The sequence below is a fragment of the Lynx canadensis genome, chromosome B3 (assembly GCF_007474595.2).
Source record: "Lynx canadensis isolate LIC74 chromosome B3, mLynCan4.pri.v2, whole genome shotgun sequence".
Taxonomy (NCBI): domain Eukaryota; kingdom Metazoa; phylum Chordata; class Mammalia; order Carnivora; family Felidae; genus Lynx; species Lynx canadensis.
Window position 1 is genome coordinate 122,061,265 of NC_044308.2, and position 27,713 is coordinate 122,088,977.

The 27,713-nt window shown below is 38.9% G+C and overlaps 1 protein-coding gene and 1 pseudogene across 2 annotated transcripts in view; both read right to left on the reverse strand.

Moving 5' to 3' along the window:
• Positions 1 to 27,713, reverse strand: part of SPTLC2 (serine palmitoyltransferase long chain base subunit 2) — a 102,386-nt gene that overhangs the window by 18,051 nt on the left and 56,622 nt on the right. Inside the window, exon 10 of one of the 2 annotated variants that reach the window (XM_030319675.1) lies at positions 8,929 to 9,030. The exons of the other annotated variant lie outside the window; for it this stretch is intronic. Within the exon in view, the coding sequence (XP_030175535.1) occupies positions 8,939 to 9,030 (92 nt within the window). The 3' untranslated portion in view covers positions 8,929 to 8,938. The remainder of the gene's footprint in view (positions 1 to 8,928; positions 9,031 to 27,713) is intronic. 2 annotated transcript variants of the gene reach the window in all.
• Positions 3,788 to 6,838, reverse strand: LOC115516738 (annotated as a pseudogene).

A 27,713-nucleotide genomic window follows, 5' to 3' on the forward strand; every position in this document is an offset into this window, starting at 1 on the left:
CCACTGATCTACTTCCTGTCTCTATGATTTGCCTATTCTGGACATTTCATATAAATGGAATATTTTATGTGGCCTTTTGTATCTTACTTCTTTCACTTAATGTTTTCAAGGTTCATCCATGTTATAACGTATCAGTCCTTCATTCTTTTTTAAGAATTATTTTTTAATCCATTCTTTTTTAATGGATACACTACATTTTGTTTATCTACTCATCAGTTGATGCACACTGGTTGTTTCTACTTTTTGGCTACTGTGAATAATGCTGCGTATGTTTTCAATTTGATTGGGAATATACCTAGGAAGAGAATTTCTGGGTAAAGTGGTAACTCTTTGGTGTCTGCTTTTTGAGGAACTGGAACTGTTTTCTAAAGTGGCTGGGACATTTTACATTCCCACCAGTGATACGGGAACACGCCATTCCAATTGCTTGGATCCTCACCAACATTACTGTCTTTTTTACTTAAGCCATACCAGTGAGAGTACAGTGGTATCCTGTGATTTTCATTTGCAAATCCCTAACGTCTAACAGGTTTAAATACCTTTTTTTCTGTGTTTATTGGCCATTTACCTTTTTTGGAGAAATACCTATTTGTATCCTTTGCACATTTTTAATTGGGTTGTTTAGTTTGAGTTGTAAAAGTTCTTTCTATATTCTGGATACTAGAGTCTTATCAGACATGATTTGCAAAACTTCCTCCCATTCTGAGGGTTGTATTTTCACTTTCTGGATGGGGTGTCTTTCAAAGAACAAAAGCTTGTAATTCTGATGAAGTGCAATATATGTTTTTTGGTTGCTTATTCTTTTGGTGTCATAACTAAGAAAGCACTGCCTAATCCCACAGTCATGAAGACTTACATCTACATTTTCTTCTAAGAGTTTGGTAAATTTGGCTCTTACACTTAGGCTTTTGATCCATTTTGAGTTATTTTTGTACAAGGTGGGAGGTAGGGGTCCAACTTCATTCTTTTGTATGCGGATATCTAATTGTCTCAGAATCATTTGTTAAGAGAGACTATTCTTTTCAATTGGATTGTCTTATTGAATACCAACTAATCCTAAATTAAAAGTTTACTTCTGGACTCTCATTTGTATTTCATGGTCTATCTATACTTATGCCAGTTTGACACTATCTTGATACCACAGCTTCGGGACATGTGACTCCTCTTTGTTCTTTTTCAAGTTGGACTATTCTGGATCTCTTGTCTCTTGCATTTCCAAATGAATATGAGGATCTACTTGCCAACTTCTACAAAAAAGGCAGCTGGGATTCTGATGGGGATATTGTTGAATCTGTAGATCAACTTGGGAAGTACTGTTGTCTTAACAATACCAAGTCTTCCAATCCATGAGCACAGGAATCTTTCTATTTGTTTAGGTCTTCTTCCTGTTTGTTTCTGTACATTTTTTTTCCTTTGGATGGAATGTAGTAAATATTCTCAAAATATTGAGTTGGGTTGAGAAGGCAAGGCAAAGGGAGAAACGAATAAACATATTAAATACAACATGATACAGGTCCTAATTTGCGTAACAATAAATGTCTCTTCTTTTTTCCACTTCCCTCTCTGATTTCCCCTAACGAAAATGTGTCTTTAAATGCATTAAAATATGTTGGAGAGGCTCTAGCAAATGCTGACAAAAATATGAAACCTCTCATACGTTGCTAGTGAGATGGCAAACTGGGACTTTGTAAAAATGACAATATATGCAGGGTGGTCTCAGGCGGTCTCCTGTCAGCCTTTGTTAGTTAAGACAAACCTGGAAAAATAATGAAATTTGCTAGGTGTTCCAGGAATTTGTAAGACAGGGAAAGTGTTATGAAAAGCATACTTTGGAGTTAAAGCCCTTGCCCCGAGGCAGGAAATGAAAGCATAAGGGGGCTGGCCCTTCCTCTTTTTCCTCCTTTCTCTTTTAAATGATATGAACAAATGCACAAATCAGACAATACTGGCCATAAAAATATTTATTTTCCACCTGTGAATCTGCTTTCATTCTCAAAGTCATTTTTCCCTAGATGTTTTAGTATTAGGTGTTTTGTCTACATAGTTCGCAAGGGGGGTAGCTGATGAAAGGTTGGCACAAGTATTGTTAACGAATCTGGTTCCAGCTGCCCTACTGGATGAAGGCCTTTTAGGAGAGCTGCAGGGCATTATCACCGGGATTATCAGCCTGCAATGGGCACAGAACTAATCAGATTAGCAAAGGAAAAGTTAAAATGACGCCAATCTCTCAGTAAGCACAATATATTACCGATGTACAAAAATGGGTTCTCTTGAGATTGTGCTTTCTAAGGAAGACTCAAATCTGAAATTCTGACCATCAAATATGGCAATGGCAAAATATTAATTTCTTAGGACTAATGCTTTTGCTAAATTACAATAGAAGGATGGGTTCTTTTGGAAAGGAGTAGTTTGATTTCCATTTTAAAAGGTAGAGCTGAGCAGAGGGTGTAGATGTAGACAGACAGTTTAGGGAAGGCTGGACTTGTCCCAGGGTTTAAGATATTCCTGAACTAAATAAACCCTAGGTAAACAGAACATTCCTTACATGTGCAAGCATATCCTTTAATAGGGAGAATTGCTGGGATTCCTGACTCCACGTAATCAGGAAATCAGAGGTCTAAAAATAACTTTTACTTCTTCCAAGAAAGAGGAAGTGGGTTGGCAAGTGAACATTTAGATTTGATAATCAACAGTAATGAAAAACATTCTTAAGTCTCTGGGGTTTTCAAGAGCTTAAAGGAAAACAGCTGAATGTTGAATCCCCATTAAAATTGCTACTTATTAAAAAAAAATTTTTTTTGTACATTTACAGAAGTCTCAATAGAATGTGTAAGTTTGTTTCATACAAATTATTTACTCCATGTAAATGATGAACCACTTAATCAAATTCAATATAGTCAATTAAAACAAAAGTGCTCATGGGGCACCTGGGTGGCTTAGTCGATTAAGCGCCGACTTTGGCTTAGGTCATGATCTCACGGTTCGTGAGTATGAGCCCCACGTTGGGCTCTGTGCTGACAGCTCAGAGCCTGGAGCCTGCTTTGGATTGTGTCTCCCTCTCTTCTGCTCCTACCCTGGTCATTCTCTCTCTCTCTCTCTCTCTCTCTCAAATAAACATTAAAAAAACTTTTTAAAAAGTGCTCAGATTTGAGAAAAATGACCAATTTATATTAAGGTCACCAAATGAAAGAAACGGTGCATATACAGTAGTTGTGAATATGCTTCAGGATTTGTTTTTTTTTTTTTAAGTCTGCTAAAATACAATTGGGATGTTTATTACTTTTTCTATCGGCAGCAATGAAAAAATCACTAGAAATCATATTTTTGTCTTTTTCAAATAATCTGCATTCAGTGTCAAAATCCTCAAAACGTTTAGATATCAAAGACAAATACTGATTTTTTTTCATTAATGATGAGAAACAAGAGATCCAGTTTAATCAAGATCTGACATGTATAAATTTTAAGCATGCAAGTGAGCTAAAAGATTAAGAGATTAATTATAAGTAACAACTACAGGAAGAGATGATCATTTGTGTGATTTCTAGGTTCGTTAGGATAGTATACATCCAGAGAACCAACAGAAGTTCTCAGATCCGATGTCGAATAATGGAATGTGGGCAAGCACTCTTAAATGACCTTTATTATTTAAAAAAAATTTTTTTTAATGTTTTATTTATTTTTTGAGACAGAGACAGAGCATGAGCAGGGGAGGGGCAGAGAGAGAGGGAGACACAGAATCATAAGCAGGCTCCAGGCTCTGAGCTGTCAGCACAGAGCCCGACGCAGGGCTGAAACCCACGGACTGTGAGATCATGACCTGAGCTGAAGTCGGCCGCTTAACTGACTGAGCCACAGGCGCCCCAAATGACCTTTATTTACTGTGCACTACATGCATACTGTATGCTGCAAGCAGAGAAAGAATCCATGCGTTAAAGACAGATTGGTACTATTGCCAAACTATAGACATGCTATCAAGGTGAGTCAACTAGGATGTTGTTCAAAGCTCTTTATACTTAATGGTTTCCATGAAAATAAGTGCAGAAGCAGAAATGCGTACATATCCCAAAGCATCTTCTTCATTGTTTCCAGTGCTTTCTTTGCATTGTTTTTCTTTTGCTTTTTCTACTAGTGGCATTAACTGCTAGTGTTCTGCTAAAATCTTTAAAAATTCCATAATGAAAGGCAGATAATTATGCTACCCTCTGATATTTTTGACCTCTTATCTTTTTAGTTTCTGTACTATTTCTTCAATAAGCATCTGAGTTTTGGCAACCTCTGACTGAACAGCACTTAACATATTATTATCCTGATCTGCATCCAAGAGTTCCTCAGCAAGTTGTCTTGTAACTGCTATCTGTTCATGTCTCATTTTTCTGTCAGACACAATGGCCATCAAGTTAAATCAAATTTCACTGTGCTTTTGTATCCGTTTTTCTATGACTGCTTCATTGTGCTGTCATCTTGATCTCATGCATCTAAACCAGTCGGCCCTTCTCTTAATCCATCTAATTCATACAATCTTCTGTCCACAGGAACATAACTGACAGAGTGAAAAGCATCTTCTTCTTTTGCTGATGTCTTTGCATCAAATGCAAACATCTGCTGTCTGGACAAGCTATTGTGGACTTGTCGAATCACACCTGGATTGCTCAATGCAAATCTTTCATAGCTGCATCAAAGCTTTGTGAACGTTCTTTAAACTCTGATAATGTCTCTTCTAAATGGAGACCTTGATGGGTACAATTCAATAACACTTACTGTGGCTTGACTAGCACAAACATTATTAATTATCTGCTTGGCAAAAAATATCATGTCAAGTCTGGAATCCTGAACTAAAGATACAGAGGGTGCTGATTCTTTTCCTGGCTGCCACTTGAAAAAAAAAAAAATTAGCCCATGAACTGGCTTTAACTTCTTAAAATTCTTAGGCTCTAAACTCCGTATTTCTTCTACTTGGGCTCCTCAGCAACCAAATCCTTTAATGAGCTCAGTGAAGAGACCAGGGTCGTTTTCCATGAAGCACCATTCCCCAGCATTGGCTGTCATGGCCTAGGCCACACACTACCCCTGCTGCCACCTAGGCTCTGCCCACCCCTCATCCCACCCGGTACCAGCTGCCACTGGCCACTGAGCTCGTTGATCTCAGCAACCCTGCTGCGGAGTTCATCAACCCAGGTCACTCCTCCTACTTCCGCCGACAGCCTGCTTCAGAATTTCTTACAGAAACTTAAAAGCAAACATTAAAGAAGTTGATTTGGGGGGCTACTAACATTTTTGAAGCCTCATCTACTTTTAAGACACAAAACTGTGAAGAAAAACAAATCTAGCACATAAAAATAAATAATAAAGATGTCATTTATTTCAGCATATATTTGCTAGAAATAGAGGAGATACAAAAGTAGCATCATAGTCACTACACGAAAGACAAAAATCTCACCAGGAAGGCTACACAGAAAAGGAAGAACGTACTACGTGCTAGGCAAGTAGACGTTAAATAAATACACCCTGAGTACCTGTCTAGTGTGTCTGTCAGACATCTAGGCCCTGGATACACTGCATGGAATAAAAGAAGCAAAGTTCATCCAATGTGGGAAATGGACAACAAAAAAGGTAAATGTCTCACTCAAGTGATGTCTGAGAAATGACCTGGATGAGCAAGCACTATCTCCATAAAGCACCAAGGCCCAGAAGCAAAAGCACATGTGGCATTTCCTAGGGTGGAGTGAACCAGCAAGGTTGGAACTGAGCCAGTAAAGGGAGCGTGTGATACAGGCGATCTATAGAGGGCCAATCCACAGGGGACTCACAGGTCTTCACTGTAAGAAAGACTCTGATTTTGACTTTGAGAGGTGGGAGAAGCCCCACAAGGGTTCTCAAACAGAAGATTGATAAGATCTCCTGTTTCAACAGGGTTACCTAAGTGCTGCATTTAAACAGGTGAAGAGAGAAGCAGACAGGGGGCGTGGGCGATGATGGCTTGTACTAGAGTAACAGCAATGGGTATGAAAAGTGGATAGGACATGTATTTTGAAGGTGGACAGAGTGTTACAAACTGTTAAAGCACACAGAAGATACAAAATAAATATTTGATGAATGAATGAATCTTGGATAGGAAGGAGAACCAATGTGGACTAGAGTACTCAGGAAAGGCATCAGACTTACCACGTTTCACTTGAACTCTCTGCATTGATGTCTCCTATTCCTTATTATAAGCATGTTTATTTATCTTAATTCTTGGAAATTATTTTTGCTCGACTGATCCTTCTAGGACTATTAAATCCAAGTGAAAGTAGACAGAAGTCTAAGTAAATAACAGTGGCAATAGAGTAGTGGACAGATTCAAAGATATTAAGGAGGCACAATCTAAAGGCTCTGGTGATTAAATACATGGAATAAAGAAGCAGAGAAAATATAATAGGGGTTTCTTATTTGGACAACTTGCCGTTATCTGAAGGAACACGAAAGAAAAAGCATGTTTGGGGGGAAACAAATGGAAAAGACTAAAAATTTTAGAGAAACAAAACTCAATTTGGGGGAAGCAAGTATTTTTAAAGTCTAAAGGTTTAAAATTAAGTAGGTCAAGACTACTGCTTCCAAACTCGGATTGGCATATTAAAAGTTAATTACTGTTTGGAATGATGAGAGGATTCTGGAAATGGACAGTGGTAATTGTTACAAAACATTCTATAATATATTTAATGCCAGTGAATTGTACACCTAAAATTAGTTAAAATGTTACCTTTTATGTTATGTATATTTTACCACCATGTTCACTCACTAGAGGTCAAGTGGTTTTTTTTTGTTTGTTTGTTTTTTTAACGTTTATTCCTTTTCAAGAAACAGAGACAGAGTGCAAGTGGGGGAGACGCATAGAGAGAGGGAGACACAGAATCTGAAGCAGGCTCCAGGCTCTGAGCTGTCAGCACACAGCCTGATGCGGGGCTCAAACTCATGAACTGCTCGTGATCATGACTTGAGCTAAAATCAGTTGCTTAACCAACTGAGCCACCCAGGCGCCCTGAGGTCATTATTTTAAATGAGATATAATTCACATTCCCATTTAAAGTGTTCAATTCCAAGTTTTTTAGTGTAACTATAGAACTGTGTAACCATCACAGTAACTAATTATAGAACATTTTCACTGCTCCCCAAAAGAAACTGGCATGTATCACAGTCAATCATTCCCACTTCACCCCAGTCTTCCAGCCTATATGTCAGGTGTAAGCAATACTTTTTGTTCGTTTGTTTGTTGAGGAATAATTTATCCCAAAGTCGCTTTTTTCTACATAAACAAGAGACTTAGGGGGATAACTTCTGAACAAAGCCCACACATCTTTCTCCATTGTTAGCTTGGTGGTAAATACACAGCTCTACTAACAAAAATTCCTGTGGACAATTTTTTTCCAGTAGGTGAAAATCATACAAATCAGTAAATATAAGCAATTTGTTTTCTCATTTTCATTTTGTTTTTGTTATTTTCTACCCATGTTTATATAGTTTTAAGTTTTTGAAAAACCTCAAAGGAACCAATAGCACTATGAAAGACAAAGGATAGAAGTAAAAAATTAGGTCGTGGAAAAATTCCTGGTACCCTTTAAGACATGCCTCTACTTTGTATGTCATTAATTTGCTCTTTTTATAAGTTCCTGTTTCTGTTCTTACACCTTTGATGTGTGGCCTCCTGTCCTCAAAACAAACTGCAAACTCTGAGGGCAAATAAGGTTTTCTCCCCCAGCACCTCCCCACCAAGAATATACAAACATTCAAGTTGAAATATTCTGAGAAAATGGAAACCTTTTTTATGTGTTCAAACTAATTTGAATTCCACAGAATGACCTAATTCAATTACACACACACAAATACAAATAATAATGAAATATGAAATAGCTCATACACAAAAAGCATCCTCACACTGGACACCCAGGTTCAAATTCTGGCTCTTCCAGTTAGTTAATTCTGTGACCTTGGGTAAACAACCTAACTTCTCGGCTGTCTCATTTTCTAAAAGAAGGAAAATCATGTCTAATACATATTCTGAGAATTTAAAAATTTTGAGCAGTGCTCAGTACATAGTAAACAGAATACATGTCCACTTTATTATTCTCTGCCACCTGTGTATTTTTCCCTTAAAATTATGCCATTTACATCTTCCACAACATGACATGATCTGGCTTTAGCTTAGCCTTAGCTTTTAAAGATTAAATAAAGTACCCTCTTGCTTTCCCTCACTGTTTCTAGTTCCCCACTTTTTAATTTAGTATACTCTTAACACATAACATAGGACACAGCTGACATTACTAACATATAAACACATAACATATAAAGGTTTACAACTTATAAATACGCCTCAACTATCACACCATCATACTATACTATCAACTTTCCAAAGCTAGTTTTAGCCAGTGTTCCCTTACTCACCAATTTAGACAATCTCTGCCATCACATTATCCATTAATTACCATCCAGATGAGGCAAATTACCTTTGCAGTTGGGAGTATTCAAGATGGCAAGCAGACACCCTTATTTTCTGAAAACCACTCCTCACCTTAACAGGGATGGGACCTGGTCCCTATCTGGGCTAAACTGATTCTTCCACCTAATCCAGAAGAGGCATACAGACATGCTTGCACTAAGGACATTTTATTTTATTTTATTTTAAAGCAGGCTTAAAAGTCCCCAACAAGGGACTTGACCTTGGTAATGAACCCTGAGATCAAGACCCAGAGATCAAGAGTCAGATGCTTCACTGACTGACCCACCCAGGTGCCCCCACTGAGGACATTTTAAAACCTGAAACCATCAGACAACCATTTTTAAGTAATACATCAAAGCAGTAAAAGCAGGTCTGAGAAAGAAAGGAACTAGTAATTCTACTGTCTTCTTAAATTTTACTCATGAGCTTTAGTTTGGTTCTTTGGTGGCACATACCCTTCTGAAGTCAGGCTATCTGGGTTTGTATCCTGGCTCCATCATCTACCAGCTGTAAGGTTTTGGCTAGGTCACTTAATCTCTCTGAGCTTGTTTCCTCATCTGCAAAATGGAATTGATAATGATGATTTCACCTACTTTGTAAGGCTGTTTGAAGGATGAAGTGAAATAATACATGTAAAGTGCTTAATAAAATGCCTCACATTTGGTACTTAAAAATTCATTAATTATAAGAATTTATTATTTTACCTATAACAATGTGTTGAGGCATTATTCTTTCTTCCAATCAGAAAAAAGCCAGAATAGATGACTATATATACTTTGTCTTAATAAGGAGATATTAAATATCTTGAGCAAAAAGAGAAAAAGCCAACTGACTCTTCTAACTCTAAAGCCTAATAAGACACCAAAAACGAGAGAATAAAAATTAATAAAATAAAACACACAAGGGGTTAGGAGGTATTAAGAAATACTAGGAAAATGTTGCTTACTTTGAGAATTCAAAAACCTGAATGTTTTGCATTAAGAAGTTTTTGAAGATACTATGTCATTTTCCATAGCTGGCACACAGTAGTCAAAAACTGACTGCCGAGGGGCGCCTGGGTGGCTTAGTCGGTTGAGCGTCCGACTTCAGCTCAGGTCACAATCTCGCGGTCCGCGAGTTCGAGCCTCGCGTCGGGCTCTGGGCTGATGGCTCAGAGCCTGGAGCCTGCTTCCGATTCTGTGTCTCCCTCTCTCTCTGCCCCTCCCCCGTTCATGCTGTGTCTCTCTCTGTCTCAAAAATAAATAAATGTTAAAAAAAATAAAAAAAAAAAACTGCTGAGTGAATGAGGTCTTACTGTGGCTTAAACTAAAAAAAATACCATACCATACCATACCATACCATACCATACCATACCATACCATACCACAAAATTTTTAAAAAGCCAAAACCAAATAGAGGAGATAGTAAGCAGCTCCCTCTGGATGTTTTAAATCAACATCTGGATGATATCAATAAAAGGAATAATATGCCTAAAAAGACTAAAAAATATAAAAATGTAACAAGATACAGTTCTTATCTGCTACTAAAATAAATTTAACAACATATTCTCAATTAACTGTGCAGATGGGAGAGGGGTGAGGTACAGCAGCAAGGGTGCTCAGATAACCAAAAAAGTCTCCATTTGAATTTGAAATATATTTTGTTACCTTAAAAGCAGACTTCCTTAATTGCTAACATTTAATTCTGGCCTAAGTCCACATATGGCAGTTCCACTGAGAAGGGAACTAACACATAGTTAGGGGAAATGATACATTTAGTTGCAGAGGTGGATTATGAGAACAAATGTGCCATAGATAATGTGTTTGCAAAACCAAAAATATATGAAACATGCAAAATCCAAGAACATGCAAAAATTAACTATACGAAGAAGGTCTGTTTGCAATCATTTTATTTTTTTATTTTAATTATTTTTGAGAGAGGGGGGAGGGGGGGGGGAGAGAGAGAGAGAGAGAGAGAGAGAGAGAGAGAGAGAGAGAGAGAGAAGATGCACAGGTGTGCATAAGCCGGGAAGCAGCACATTCATCGATCAAAGAAACTTTTCCCAAGCAAAGTCTTATCATGGCCTATTTTCATTTCAATTTACTGTTTTCAGCTTAGAAATGCAAAGATTCTAGGTACGCAGACTGCATTATCTGGACATACACATAACCCCGTTTAGGAGAGGTGTGGGATCTGTAAGGAAATGTGTTTGAGCATAATCCTACAGAGATGTACTTTCAGACAGGAACAGAGGAAGCCGCTTCTTGGCATCCTCTGTAATTATGGCAGGCTTCGGGTAACTCCCCTGTTTCCTCTACTATCCTCACCATTACTGGTCAATACTCGCAGGCTGCAGGGACATCTGTGATGCTTTACAGTATGCCTTAACTAACTAATCCTATTTTTTTTCCTTTTTTTTTTTTGCCGATCATTACTAGCTGAGTCCTCAACCATTTCCTTGAAGAAACATCCAGAAGCCATGAAATGTGCATTTGAACACCTGGCATAATCCATTCCTCATTTGCATGATAGCTCTATCACTTGCACACATTTGTCGGTCATAACACACAGGTCAAAACTGTTTGTCAGAATACAAAATACACTGGGAATGCAAGCTGGTGCGGCCACTCCGGAAAACAGTATGGAGGTTCCTCAAAAAACTAAAAATAGAACTACCCTATGACCCAGCAATCGCACTACTAGGCATTTATCCCAGGGATACAGGTGTGCTGTTTCAAAGGGACACATGCACCCCCATGTTTATAGCAGCACTATCAACAATAGCCAAAGTATGGAAAGAGCCCAAATGTCCATCGATGGATGAATGGATAAAGAAGATGTGGTAAGTACATACAATGGAATATTACTCAGCGATCAAAAAGAATGAAATCTTGCCATTTGCAACTACGTGGATGGAACTGGAGGGTATTATGCTACGTGAAATTTGTCAGAGAAAGATAAAAATCATATGACTTTACTCATATGAGGACTTTAAGAGACAAAAACAGATGAACATAAGGGAAGGGGAACAAAAATAATATAAAAACAGGGAGGGGGACAACACAGAAGAGCCTCATAAATATGGAGAACAAACTGAGGGTTACTGGAGGGTTGTGGGAGGGGGGATGGGCTAAATGGGTAAGGGGCACTAAGGAATCTACTCCTGAAATCACTGTTGCACTATATGCTAACTAATTTGGATGCACATTTTAAAAAATAAAAAATAAAACTAAAAAAAAAAAAATACAAAATAACAACAGCAAAAGAAGACACCAACATGCTCAAGTCAAGACAGAGAAAGAGCTTCCTGCACAAGAGTATCTGTGTTCTGCCAGGGCAATTCTCACTGGTCTAAGGTGAGGAGAGCAATTGGCTAGACTCACCTCTCACCAACTCTTATTAACAACTGACAGTAACATGGCTTATTTTGTTTCATTTTTTTAACACTTCAGAGAGAATTAACATTGTAATACATTAGCCTTATGTGGGGTGCTCTCTCAGATGAAGGTGTATGCACAAGAAATGCTGAAACAATACAGACAATTCCGCTTACCATAAGGACAAGATTCTGACCTTCAAGCCGACTTGGATATTAGCACTTGCTTAGGCGTTGTTAATGCCCCCATTTATGGAGAATTCACAAGCTGACAGCCCTCTCACAATGTGATTTCTTTCTCTTCTGTAATACTTAAGTACTATTAAACACAGACGGTAGAGGAGGTATCCCAGCAGAACTCATCTATTTTTTGTTCTTGCCAAAATTACGGAGTAAAGTGTAATAATCCTAGAACAAAACTGTCCCCAGCAATGGTTAAAAAAGCAATAAATATTCTCATTTTCTTCCTTCCCATGACTACCAGTCAAACTCTTTCTAATCAAGTGGTTTCATTTACACGCCATTGCTAAAAAGGAGTAACCGTGATAAAAATTACTATTTGTATAGAAGGGCATGTAAAATCAGAAATCTGCAGACTATATGCCAAACAACGACATGAGTTATCCCAAGACATAAGATCATAGGGACTGTTTACTTTCTGTAATATTTGGGCTTGAAAATAAGCATGTTATTAGTTTTATAAACAAAATAAAGAATGAATAGATGGATACATTTAAATTGGTATTAAAAATCCTGTATTTTGGATCCTTAACAGACTGATTCCTGAGCTGCATATACTCATCATGTTACTGATGTTACTTTACAGCAAATTTCCCAGAGTTTGAACATTATTAATGAAACCAACTAAAAATCAACTAATAAACTAAAATATAAAGTTAACAAACAATATTATAAAAACTGTTTACATTTGAAGAGAACTAGAGTTTAGAACCCAAAGCCGGTTCTTCACTGCCAAGCCCACTACAGAGGGAGACAAAAGTGACAGGCCTAGAACAGAGTTTATTCACGTATTTACTTCTAGCGAACCTGGAAAACTTTGCAGGCAAATTTTAGTGTTCAAAAACAAGAGGGCTGGGGTGCTGGGTGGGTGAGTCAGTTAAGCATCTGACTCTTGATTTCAGCTCAGGTCTTGATCTCACAGTTCGTGAGTCCGAGCCCCTGTTGGGCTCTTGCTGACAATGTGGAGCCTGCTTGGGATTCTCTCTCCCCCTCGCTCTGTCTCCCCCCGCCCCCAGCTTGTGCACTTGCTCACACACACATTTTCTCTCTCTCTCTCTCAATAAATAAACATTTTTAAAAAAGAGAGAGAGTGCTAATCAACAGAGAAGAAAGCTGGATGGCTAATTTTATGTGTTGTCTTCACTGGGCCACAGAGTGTCCGATGTTTGGTCAGACATAATTTGGGTGTGCTTGTGAGGGTGTTTTGGATGAGATTAACATTTGAATAACTGAGTAAAGGCTGTCCTCCTTAATGCGGGTGGGCCTCATCCAGTTGGTTGAAGGCCTCACAAGAATAAATGGGCCTTCCTGAATAAGAAGGAATTTCTCCTGCCTGCCTGTCGTGCTGGCAAATCAGGGTTTTTTTTGCCTTCAGACTTGAATTGAAGCATCAGCTCTTCCTGGGTCTCAAGACTAACGGCATTTGGACTAGAACTACATCAGCTCTTCTGGGCCTCCAGCTTGCCAAATGCAGATCTGCAGACTTGTCAGCCTCCACAACTATGTGAGCCAATTTCTTATAATACCTCTCTTGCCCACTCTCCCTCTTCCTCTCTATAAAAACACTGCACAGGAAAAGTCCAGCAAATGCTTTATGATGATGATTGCAGCTTTGATGCCTCAGAAAGCTTCAGATCCTCTCCAAGAAATGGCCATTTATTCATCTAACCAACTTATCCCAAGCCCAATGGGACTAAGATGATACTTAATAGAACATTTTCTTGAATAATGGCCACACTCTTACTTAGATGTTAAAAATAATCTCCAACTGCTGTTAAAGCCAGTCATTTTCTACCATCTTCTTTCTACTTCTCTCCCCAAATGGTCACCATCCCCACTGTGACCACTATCTGAAGAACAAGCACAGAATTGGAAAGAGTACTAACCCATATAATTACTGTACTTCATCTAAATAGTTTTGATTATGAGAGAGAAGAACCCCCCTTCCCATACCAAATATAAAAATAGCCAGGTACTTCCTTTGCTCTCTATCAATGGGCAAAAAACAGCACTCTAGGTCTCTAGGGAAGACAACATCCTATCATTAATGGGGTGTTTTTTAGGAATCATTGAATGGTACACATTACTCAAAATCACATACAGTAGCAAGCATCTCAGAGCAAAAAATCTTGCAGCCATACTCTCTGCACATTCCTCCGAGAATCAGGGTATGCTAACGAATTAAAACTGAATGGTAAGTTCAGAAAAGGTGAAGATCCATTAATGGAAAACAGAAAGCCTTTCTGGCAGTAGTGGCAAACCCTTGGTACCTGTTGACATTTCTTAAACTTTTGTTTATCTTAAGAATCTTATGAGTGCTTAAGTACCAAAGCTGATTTCCCTGCCAACAGAAATATACCGAGAATTAACAAGGTTACACTACAAAGGAACTTCCACTCCATATTATTATTTTTATTATTTCACATGTAGATGATACCTTAACGTAGGGGCTGGGCAGAACAGGGATGAATTCTTAACAAAGTCATCCAGTTTCTTTCCTAAAGAAGCAGCAGTCTCTCCTCACTCATCTTTCTTAATTACCAATGGTCACCTTCTATGGACAGCTCTAAAGTGGGTGGAGAAGGCAGCAGACAACACTTTCCACTCATCAGAGAACTTTCTAGATCAATAAACTGTACATGTGTCACAAGCACCCAGTCGGGATATACCAGGGGAGTAGGATCTCATGGTTTACTGGAAAGGAGGGACAAAAGAATGCCTAAACACACAAATCAAATGACCTATGAGGTCATCCTTTGTTCTTTAACTTCTGCATGAACACCTGAAAATTTCAATCTGTAAATGAAATTAAGATCACTACACCTAAAAATATCTTTAAGTACCAAACAGGACTAGAGCAGGAAACAGGAGTGGGAGAGAGAGGAGACCATGGGATGTAAAGAAAAAACATTAGCAAAACCACACTATGTTGGAATTTGAATGTATGAGTTCAGGTTTTTCACGATTTCAGAGAAAGAAGGATAAAGTATCTTATCCGGAAATATTACTTAAGACAAAAATAAAAGATATATTAGCTAAACGGCAGGGCAGACTGATTTGAATACCACGTTCCCCTTAAGTACCAGCTAAATTGCCCTAGAAAATCTTTCTGTTTGAAGGTCCTTATAAGAGACATAATAGGACAATAAATGTACCTCTAACCCACTCTTAACAAGCTATTTTTGTGCTCCAGCAAACAGTCTTATAAAAGAGATATTTATAAGGCACTTCCAGAAAGCAAGAGTTCAGTAACTTTAACACTGAAGCAAAAGGAGTAGGAACTAGTTTCACCATCTCCTAGAAGCAGCCCCTCTATTTTGCCAGACTGGCAACAAACAAAGCGCTCAGTTTGGGCAACTGTCAAACTAATGAACATCAAAGCAGACAGCCTGCCTCTTCCTCCCCTAGGGACACTACTGTTCCAAAGTGGACTTTGGCGTTTAGTCTCCCTCCCTACAAGAATGCAGCCGAGTTATCTGAGTCTACTCTCCCACATTACTGTTGCTCTTTCTCTCATCCGCAACTAGAGCAGCTTCTGCTAACACCAAGCACTGCACAGTAAATTACTCTCTCAAGTACTGCTTATCACTCCCTAACCGTAGTTTAATCTCTTAATTAGTTTCAATGCCAAAAATTAGGATTTCCTGAGGACTGCCACAGGATGTGCACCAGGCTGCAGGGGCCAACGCTTAAAGTTGTTGATTCAATGCAATCAAGAGTTCAAAAGCATGGTTGCTATTGCACAGCCAGAAACAGAGGGCCCTAAACAAAAGGAAGAAAGGAGGCCAAGTGCTTTCGAAAAATTAAGAAACTGAGTTTAAAGGGTGCCAGCTCACAGTCAGGACAGAAAGTCTTAATTTGTCCAAAGACTATGCTTTGGGGCTGGAATACATTTAGGCAGAACTAAAGGGATGTATTGCCCTCAAGCATCCACCCTCAGATGAGGAGGGCCAGGAAATAAGACACTTGCTGGTAAGGCTAGGCTTGGAATTAAATTAATAGTTACCAGGGGTGGAAGACAGCAATAATAAGTTTCACAAGCTAATTAGTATTGAACTTTTTAAAGTTTATAGCAGGGAAAGCCATTCGTAGGTTATGTACTAGAAAAATTTGATTCTGAATTAATAGGCCATTAAAAAAAAAGAGCGAAACAAAAGTAATTCCAACCAGACTTAAGAAGCATGATCACGGGTCTCTGAATTCTTACTTCTCTTTGTCCTTTCCTAGTTGGTTTTTGACTTCTCCACCTGTGTCAATGATTCATTCAGGAAGGATCATCAGCTCTTTAGAAGAAAGCATCAAGGCATCCAGAGTTCCAAAAACAATTAAAATTGGCAACTCAGTTTTACCACCAAACTCCTGTTCCACAAGCCAACATGTCCCTTTATTTTTCTTTCAAAAGAAAGAGGTCATATATCATGCCTTCCAGACACCTACCAGTAGAGCAGCTCTTGGTTCTCTTTGAAGTAAATAAGCAGAAGAAAGAAAGAAAGAAAGAAAGAAAGAAAGAAAGAAAGAAAGAAAGAAAGAAAGAAAGAAAGAAAGAAAGAAAGAAAGAAAGAAAGAAAGAAAGAAAGAAGAAAAAGAAAAAAAATAACCCTTAAATTCCTTAAAAACTAGTTTGCATTATTAACTGAGGTTTTCTTTAAAATAAACATTCTAGGGACACCTGGGTGGCTCAGTCGGTTAAACACCTGACTTCGGCTCAGGTCATGATCTCACAATTTGTGGGTTTGAGCCCCACGTTGGGCTCTGTGCTGACAGCTGGGAGCCTGGAGCCTGCTTCAGATTCTGTGTCTCCCTCTCTCTCTGCCCTCCCTCTCTCTCTCTGCCCCCTCCCTCTCTGCCTCTCTCTGCCCGCTCACACTCTGTCTCTCTCTCAAAAATAAATAAACATTAAAAAAAATTTTTTTTTTAATGCACATTCTAGGGCCTTGTCCACCAAGACTCAGTGGTCTGGTAGAATGGACTAGAATCCTCATTTCTAACAAGCTCTACAACACTGGTGCTCAACTTCGAGGTGCTTTTAAATAACACCCTGCAGGGGTCTTACCCCCAGATACCCACAGGGTCTGCAAGGGACTCTGACATCAGCATTATTACTAACTTTAAAGCCTTCCTTTGTGTGAGCAAGTTAAGAACCACTTCACTAAAAGTGCCTTTGATGCCCAGGGTCCATGGACAAAGCTTGAGAACAGAGGCTTACAACAGTGTATCTTAATGAGGTCCTTCTGAACCTTACTTCACCACCGGAGCAGATGGCAGGCAGATTAAAATATTTAGATAATTAGAAAAACCATAGGTGACTTTCTGTTTGTTTCCTTAAATCAATTCCTCTTCAAAAAGCTCTCAAATGTGGCAAGGCTTCAGAAGGGTATCTGGTTCTTAATTGAGAACAGAGTCCATACACCCTCTCCTTTTTTTTAAATATGTAGCAAAATTGGTGAAAAACTAGGATCAAGTCTCCTAGACAAAGTCCTCAGAAATAATTCTGGGGGCAGGGGGGAAGCAATTCTAATCATGCTAAGGTTTAGAAAGTTCTTCTCCAACAAACAAAACAGAGCCTGGGTTATAAAGGTTCACAAATTAGAAATGATAAGAACAGGCTTAAGGAATGGTCATAAGGCTCAGCTAAACAGTAACTGAATAAATCAAACTGTGGGGAAAAAAATCTTCAAAATAAACTTGTTTTTAATTTTTTTAATGTATTATTATTTATATTTGACAGAGAGAGACAGAGCATGAGCAGGGGAGGGGCAGAGAGAAAGGGAGACACAGAATCTGAAGCAGGCTCCAGACTCTGAGCCGTCAGCACAGAGCCCGACACGGGGCTCGAACTCACAAACCGCAAGATCATGACCTGAGCCAAAGTCAGACGCTTAACTGACTGAGCCATCCAGGCGCCCCTAAAATAAATTTGATTATGTAATGAAACTAAGGTAATTCACCCACTTTCATCTTAAAAAACAAAATGACGCTGTACTGACTCACAGTGCTTTAATTAAGAATTAGCTTCCTTATATCATCTTACTACATCTCCCAAAGGAGGAACATCCAGTGCAGGCTCCTTTCCTGTCCCATGGGAACCTCCAACTCCTTATTTATGTTTTGCATTAAGAACCATATTCTACGAACTGAACAAGTCTACATTTGTTCAAAGGTTAGCTCCCAGCCTGCTGCCTGTGGGCATCTTAATAGCTAGTTTCAAACAAACTCTGAAGCAAGACACAAAGGGAGAGACCACTCTTGTGGTGAGACACTTTTATTAGCATTTGGATGTGGAAGAAAGAGATGGGAGTGGAAGAAGAAACAGACTGTGCAACAGAGCTCTGGAGTATTCCGAACAGATTCCTAAAACAGAGAAGGAGGCTTAAGGGGTTATTGATCCATGGAGAGGAAATAGGTAGGTAAATACCCCAAAGGACTTTCATTTGCAGGGCTAATTACTCACAAATAAATTTAGCTGTTTTTTGGAATACTAGCATACCAGAAATCAGAAAATTAGAATGAGGTTATAAAGGTCTATTTTAATAAAATGTTAAATACCATTAATGCAACTTCAGAAGAAACGGAGTTCAAGAAAGCCACGTTCTTTCAATTTAGAGACAAGATATTGAGAAAACTTGCATCATTTGTGGGCTGAAATTTCTCCACTTATGAAGCGGTCATATTGCTTGCTGATTTTTTTAAACTTTTTTTTTTAAAATGTTTATTTTTGAAAGAAAGAGAGCACAAGCAGGGGAGTGGCAGAGAGAGAAGGACAGAATCCAAAGCAGGCTCCAGGCTCTGAGCTGTCAGCACAGAGCCCAACGTGGGGCTTGAACCCACAAACTGTGAGATCATAACTTGAGCAGAAGTTGGATATTTAACCAACTGAGCCCCAGGCACCCCTGAAGTGGTCATATTACTTGCCGATTTTAGAAGGCTTAAGCTATTGGTTAAAAAGCCCTTTAGGCTACATAATGATGAAGTTAATTTACAAAAGGAAAATCTTTCTTTTTCTTTAATTGCTGGTAATTTACTAGAGTGAAAGCTTCTATAGAAAAAAATCCACTTAGATGGGCCACCTGGGTGGCTCTGTCAGTTAGGGGTCTTGACTCTTGATTTGGGCTCAGGTCATGATCTCACAGTTTGTGAGCCTGCGGTGGGCACTGCGTGGACAGTGCGAAACCCACTTGGGATTCTCAATCTCTCTCTCTCTCTCTCTCTCTCTCTCTCTCTCTCTCTGTCTCTCCCCATCCCTCCCTCTCTCTCTCCTCCGCCTGCTTAAGTACACTCTAAAAATAAACATTAAAAAAAAGGGAAAAATCCATTTAGAAAAATTAAAGGAACATAAGATTAATAAAATCTGAATTTGCCTCAAATAATTAACTAGCTTCAAGGAAGTTTAAGATTTTGGGGGGATGATGGTGAGGAAGGAGCTTTTGGAGGAGGAGACAGAAGGAGGAACCTGAGAAAAGAGGAAGCTGAAAAAAGGAGGAATTTACCTGTGGCTCTGAGACCAGGTCTTTTCTGGAATCCTATCCCTAGCACTAGACAGTAAGATTTTTCAAAGGCAAGTATCATGTTTGAAACCTACCACAGGATACACAGTAGATGCTGGATAAATGTTTTATAAATGTCGAAGCCAGTATCTTTTTTAACGGTGTTCAAGGAAGTCAGTTATAAGAAAGGAGGTAATCTGGTTTGACTCGCGATGTCAGATATACTGCTAAGCTATACTAAGAAGAAAACTGTTTATTAGAAAACTTGATTTTTATTTACATGAATTTCTAATATTGAATTAAACACTTAGGTAAAAGCAGATAAATAATGACAACGAAAAAAGCAAATCCAAAAACAGTCCTGCACGCAGAAAACTCAGCACTTACAGAAGGGTGCCCAGGCTTAGCCTGTCCACCTAATGTAACAAATGGATGGAAAAGCTGCAGCCTCCTGCAGAAAAGCAGGAGATTCTCCTTATGCCTACCTCTCCTCCCAAAAAGACTCTTTTCTTTTCTTTTTAAATATTTTTTTAACATGTATTCACTTTTGAGAGACAAAGAGTGGGAGAGGGGCAGAGAAAGAGGGAGACACAGAATCCAAAACAGGCTCCAGGTTCTGAGCTGTCAGCACAGAGCCCGATGTGGGGCTCAAACTCATGAACTGTGAGATCATGACCTGAGCCGGAAGTCAGATGCTTAACTGACTGAGCCACCCCGGTGCCCCAAGATTCTGTTTTCTTTAAAAGTTCAGCCTCCTCAGCATGGGACTCCTGGAATGCTTTTTTAAATTATTTTTTTAAGTTTCTCAGTTCTCCCTAAATTAACTTTTGACAGTTCCTGGGATTCTCAAGATGATCATTTAACACCTCATTAACAAGTCTATTATAGGAATTAATTCAAATGAGCCCAAACTAATTTTAATTAAACCTCAATCTGCCCAAGGTATTCCTTTTTTCTCCCATACAATAACCGCCTAAATAGGCTCAGTTCTTTCAAAACTAAGAAGTACAAAAAGTACAGTTTTCCGGAAAATTACTTGTCATCGTTTTTAAATTTACCTAGTAAAATGTACCTATCTATTTAATTTGTTCCATGATTTGGCCATTCCGTTTAACATTCATCTACTTAAGCAATACACTTTAAGAACCCACTCATTTTCTAATAGTTATGGATGTGTGCATTCATTCATTCAGCAAATTTATCAAAGGCTACTATTAGATGCCAGACACTAAGCTGGGTGCTACGCATGTTATTAACTACATCTCTAGCCAGAAATAAAATACAGCCAAGCACAGCTCTGGAAAATGAAAAAGCACAATTTTAGTTGCTTTTGGTCAGTCATGTTTTGCCTGGACTCATGAATAGATCTTACAGCTAAATTTCCATTATTGGAGGTGTGCTAAGTAAAAGTTAGAATTTCAAATGTCTGGCGGAATCTGTCAGAATTTCCTAGCTGTCAGTTTTTCTAGCCGGCCTGTTCTAACTCTGTGTGTCCACTCAAAGCACGAGCCCCCCTCCTCCCCGCACACTTCCCACCCACTCTTCTCTGGCTTCGGTTCAACAGCTCCTCATCAATCCAGTCACGTGACCCTCTCTTCTTTGGGAAAAGGAGAGGAACTGGAAGGAGAAAGGGGGAGAAAGGGAAGGAGGGAGGGAGGGAGGGAGAGGAGGGCTTACAAAGTAGGGGAGTGGGTGGATCTCAACCTCCTCTGCGCCATTGTGGCTTCTCTGAAGGCTCCACACTCTTATCACCACAGAGCAATACATCTTCCCACAAAAAAGATGAGAACATTTCTTAACAATCAACCATGTAACATCTGTGTATGTTTAAGCCTTACTTTCATATTTTAGGCAGGATTTATTTCCATGTAGGTTATCCATGTAGTCTGGCATCTAATAACAAAAAAGTTGTACTCACAAAAGTGACATACACATAGGATAAAAGTCTAGTAGTACCGAATATTAAATACAAAGTACAGAAGTGCCCCCTGCCCACCTCCAACCAGCCACCTCCCTTCCCATCCCCGGAAGCAGGGCCGGGTTCTCCATCTAGCTTGTTGGCAGCTAGCACCACAATGCTGATTAACACGCTCACACCCCTGCTTCGGTTCCAGCAGCGCTGCAGGGTGGTGGTGGTGGTGGTGGTAGTGGTGGCGGCGGCGGTGTGCCAAGACAGCCGTGCTTCTGCTACTAATCACCGCCCAGTTTTGTTGTATGACTGTTTTTAATTCTAGTGGCCAGCACCGTCATAAATATGAAGATGATTCCTTTACTTTAAAATACTTTATTAACTTAAAATAGTATCTACTGACTCTCCACCAAGTACATAACAGAAGCTGATACACCTTCATGTCCCTCACCTTCCTTTACCCCTTTCGACACCTCCTGTCTTCCGTCTGCTACTGTTTACAATGCCGAGGTTTTTTTAATTTACATTTGGTTTATAACCACTGCTACCTTTCCATGCTTTACCTGTAACTGATTCTATAAACTAGAAATTATTATGATTATTTCACCACACTTGTGTGAAACAAAAGAAAGTCTTCCAAGTGTCAAAACTAAGTGATTTCTTTTTTTAACACCCAACAATTCAAGTCACATTTTAATTTTGATTTCATCTTTTTTTCTTAATTGTTTTTAATGTTTATTTGTGAGAGAGACAAAGCATGAACAGGGGAAGGGCAGGGAGAGAGGGAGACACAGAATCTGAAGCAGGCTCCAGGTTCTGAGCTGTCAGCACAGAGCCCAATGTGGGGCTCGAACTCACGAACTGCAAGATCATGACCTGAGCCAAAGTCGGACGCTTAACCGACTGAGCCACCCAGACACCCAATTTCATCTTAAATGAAGAAGAGTTGTTCACTATTTCATAGCTCATCATATTATCATTATTTTTTTTTAAGTTTATTTATTTTGAGAGAGAGAGTGAGCATGCTCGTGAGCAGGGAAGGGGCAGAGAGAGAGGGAGAGAGAATCCCAAGCAGGCGCCATGCTGTCAGTGAAGAGCCCAACACAGGGCTCGATCTCACAAACCACCATGAGATCATGACCTGAGCCGAAATCAAGAGTCGGAAGCTTAACCAACTGAGCCACACAAGCACCCCCATGTTATCATTATGAAACAACTATTTCAGATCCACTAACTCTGGCTTTGGGGAGGGGCAGGGAGAAAAATCATACTAAGCACATAACTGGAGAGAGAACAGTAGCTCCTGTGAAAACAACGAGTGCCATAAGTCCCACATTCTGATGCAGGTCGTATCTTTGCTTAGAATGATGTTCAGGGACAACCCTAAGCTCAACTAGAGTATTTAATGACAAACAAGCATTTATATTATAATCCAAGTCTTATCTGTTTTACAGTTACCTATAAATCCTATTTATATGAAACTAGGTTCAGTGTCTCTATCCTAATCTGATTCATAACATTTCTCCAACAATTCTTAGGCTCCATTTCTTTATCACTGATGAGATACAACACCTGCCAGTGAGAATGGAGCAAATGTTTCTCAGGCTCAGAAAGTCAGCTTACAAATGGTTGCTACGTTACAAGTGGACCTGGTTAGGGACAGCAAAGGTCAAATCACCTGTATCATCAAAGTTTGAGGATTTATCCCACTAAGGGAAAATCAGTAACAACATCAAATCAAAGATACATTTATATTTTAAAAACCAAATTATTAATCTTAAGTCTCTCGTACGTTTCTTCCTAAATCCTATAATTCTAGGAACATTGGTCAGTATACATACATGAGGCTTCAATTCAGGAATAATCCTATATGAGTGAATGAACGATCTTTTCCTCTTAGGTGCATAGCTTTATCAAGTCCTCAGCATTTACGAGCACAAAGAATATAAGGGACTAAATCGTAGGTCATTAACTCTTAATAATGCCTCTCTTCAAGGCACCAAAGTATTCATTTAATCATCCCCCAAGTATTTACTGCATGCCTACTATGTGCCAAACACAGTTCTAAACAGAAAGAATAAAATGAACAAGATGGCCAAAACTCCATGTTTTTGTGGAGTTTATATTCTACTTTGGGAAGATAGAGGTAACAATTATGAGAATAATCAAGTCAAACAATTATTGACTCTAAGTTCCTGATACAGGCACTATTTAAGGTGCGAAGGAGGAACAAGATAAGGATCTTAACAGGGGAGGTGACATACATACAGAAACATTACAGCCAACGGTTAGGAAACTTCAATACATTATACAGTGAAATCTCCACACTACTGGTCTAGCTCCAGCACCTGACCAACAAGCTTTTCAAGTTACTACCCAGTAATACTGCCAAAACTGAACGTTCATTTTTGGAAAAGTTTCTGTCTTTCTATAACAGCATTATTCTATGACAGTTCATCCTTGTATTACCAAAAATATTAGCTAAAGGGAAAAAATAAAGTGTGAATACTAACACAGCACTCAGAAACTTAATTTATCTGAGACAAAACCAAAAATGATTAGACTCGCTGAATATGACAATAAACTTTATATGCTCATTGGAATTGTACTGTAGCTACACAATCAGTTATGAAGAAAAAAAACCCAAAAGCAAGTAACATAAAATACTTTAAAATACTTAAAACAGTCAAAATTACAATGAAAAGGTAAGGTTTAGAGATTTCATCACATATTTGGTGTTTTAGGACTGGACACCAATTTTAACATCTAGCAGTTAAGTCTATGAACTGACTTACATACACACTTTAGACAAAACACTGTGTTCAAACATTAAACACCAACCCTGTGAGACAAAATTATAAGTCTGTGATACTATAAAGCTGTGAAAAAAGGCTTTTGAGAGAAAAAGGGTATTAGCACAAAGGTGTTGTAAAAGAGCCTTTCAGTTGGTCCTGAAGAATGAACAGAATTTGGGGGATAGGAGGATAAGCATTCCGGCAGAGGGACCAAGCTGGTTTAAATAAGGATACATGAGAGGATACAGAAAAAGATGGGTTAAGCTACTGTTAAATGTAGAGGACCTTGAGCATCGTATCAAGAATTGGACTTTATTCTGCGAGCAACTAGTAGATACTGAAGACTGCTATTTTCTATTTCTGCATCTTTAAGCAGATGCTGACAAACAGCTGTCTGTTAGGAAGAGCAACAGGTGGCCGTGTTCAGGAAAGATTGCAGCAAGAAAAAGGCAGTTATAGGCTGGGGCAATAGTTTGGGCCATAGGTAATCAGGGCCTGAAATAGAAATGTGGCAATGGGAGTAAGCAGAAGTGAGAGGCAGAATCAACAAAATCTGACTTAGATATGGGGGAAGTTGACCAAGATTTCAGGCCTGAATAACCTGAAGATAGAAAACCGCAGTGTAACTTCTGTGCTGTTCCTGTTCAAGATACATTCCTGAGTCTTAATCACGAGGAAAACACTGGGTGAACCCAAACTGAGGAATATTCTATAGCATAAGTGGCCTGTAATCGTTCGTGGTGTCAAAGTCATGGAAGTCAAAGAAAGAGTGGGAACTGTGGCAGCGGAAGACTAGAGACAGGGACCATTAAATGCAACACATGATTCTGAACCACACCTGCATCACTCGGACACTGGCCAAACTTAAAAGGGGTCTGTGGAATAGACAGTAATAACGTTTCAGTATTAGTTACTGAAATAACATCATGCCATATTGTTTAGTTAATTGTTAATTGTTTCAGTGTCAATTTCTGGCTTTGTATGGTTGTATTGTGGTTATGTAGGAAAACGTAGGAAGTACTCACTAAAGCATTTGGGATGATGAGGCTTCTCATCAGCAGCTTGCTTTCAACTGGTTCAGGAAAAAAAAAGTCTTTTGTGCTTTATTTCCAACTTTTCTGTGTGATTGTTTTAAATAAGAAAATGATTTAAAAATACTATGCTCAGAAATACTGACTCTACCATATGGCTATAGCTAGTTCTACATCATGGAATTTTGAAATATTTGAATAATATTTCAAATTATTGTGATTTTTTTCCCACAGTTTTTAGTTGTCTTCCCCTGCCCCAGTCTCTTAAAGCCAACAGGAAAAGCCAAGAACACGGAGCAAGATCAGAATGCTCAAATTTCACATCCAGATGGCCAACCGACACACTCATCATCACGGAAATACAAATCAAAACCACAATGAGATACCACCTCACGCCTGTCAGAATGGCTAACATTATCAACTCAGGCAACAACAGATGTTGGCGAGAATGTGGAGAAAGAGGATCTCTTTTGCACTGCTGGTGGGATTGCAAGTTGGTGCAGCCACTCTGGAAAACAGTATGGAGGTTCCTCAAAAAACTAAAATTAGAACTACCCTATGACCCAGCAATTGCACTACTAGGTATTTATCCAAGGGATACAGGGGTGCTATTTCAAAGGGGCACGTGCACCCCAATGTTTATAGCAGCACTATCAACAACAGCCAAAGTATGGAAAGAGCCCAAATGTCCATTGATGGATGAATGGATAAAGAAGATGTGGTATATATATATTCAATGGAGTATTACTTGGCAATCAAAAAGAATGAAATCTTGCCATTTGCAACTACGTGGATGGAACTAAAGGGTATTATGCTAAGCGAAATCAGTCAGAGAAAGACAAATCTCATATGACTTCACTCATATGAGGACTTTAAGATACAAAACAGACCAACATAAGGGAAGGGAAGCAAAAATAAGATAAAAACAGGGAGGGGGACAAAACATAAGAGACTCTTAAAATGGAGAACAAACAGAGGGTTACTGGAGGAGTTGTGGGAGGGGGATGGCCTAAATGGGTAAGGGGCATTAAGGAATCTACTCCTGAAATCACTGTTGCACTATATGCTAACTAACTTGGAGGTAAATTAAAAAGAAAAAAAAAAAATGCTCAAATTTCTCCCTACATTTTCTATTTTCTTCCAGAAGCTGCAAACTTTCAAAAAATGAAACCTGCACACTTAAAAATAAAAGACATAAGAAAGATGATCTTTGTACGGCAACAAGAAACTTGTGCTGCAAATCAACAGGGGTCCATACTTGGCCAGGAAAGAAGAAAATAAAAACTACCTTAGCACAGGTAATACATGAACTTCCTAAATCAGTCTCAAAATTGACATTCTGAATAAAAGCCTCAAATTTATGACCACATATAAAATGCTAAAAACTCGAATAATAGATTATCTTAAAGAAAAGATACATAATCGGGGTGCCTGGGTGGCTCAGTCGGTTGAGCGTCTGGCTTTGGCTCAGGTCATGATCTCATGGTCCATGAGTTCGAGCCCCGCATCAGGCTCTGTGCTGACAGTTCAGAGCCTGGAGCCTGCTTCAGATTCTGTGTCTCCCTCTCTCTGCCCCTCCCCCACTCATGCTCTGTGTCTCTCTCTCTCTCTCTCTCTCTCTCTCTCTCTCTCTCTCTCTCTCTCTCTGTCAAAAATAAACTTTAAAAAAAAAATAAAGATATATAATAAATTCATGATCTTAAAAACAGAAAGCTAAAACACATCTATCAAATACAGCATGTTCAGAAAAGTGAATCTGAGTGCCAAATAGGGTAGAGTGTGTGGTAATAAGGGTAGATTCAATTATATGGTACTGCAAGTGGTCAAGTGTAAACACAAAAACAAAACAAACAAAAAAATGCCATGCTAATAACTGCAGCTTATTTAAAGCATCTAGCTATAATTCTTTGAATTATCTGAAACTGACATGAGAAAGAGAAAGAAAGAAAGAAAGAAAGAAAGAGAGAGAGAGAGAGAGAGAGAGAAAGAAAGAAAGAAAGAAAGAAAGAAAGAAAGAAAGAAAGAAAGAAAGAGGAAGGAAGGAAGGAAGGAAGGAAGGAAGGAAGGAAGGAAGGAAGGAAGGAAGGGAGGGAGGGAGGGAGGGAATCAAGTTCCCAGTGACTTCACTGCCTTCAGCCCCATCTGCAACAGAACTCCATTGGGTTAGCATCCTGTTTGAAGTGGTCCTACAGCAAGGACTAGTTATGGTGAAATAACTTTACACAACACAGAGATTGAAAACGTGCAAGTAAACAGAAACTGTCATATCTTATAAAAAGGAGAAAATAGTATGTCAAAAATGAACTTATTCAAAATAATGCTTGATATTTTATATCCAATAACAGAAATCAGAAAATTAGAGGGTAAGGCATGAAAAGAAAGAAAGCCAGCTTCTTAGTCCAACATTCCCTAAAACTAAAATCAAA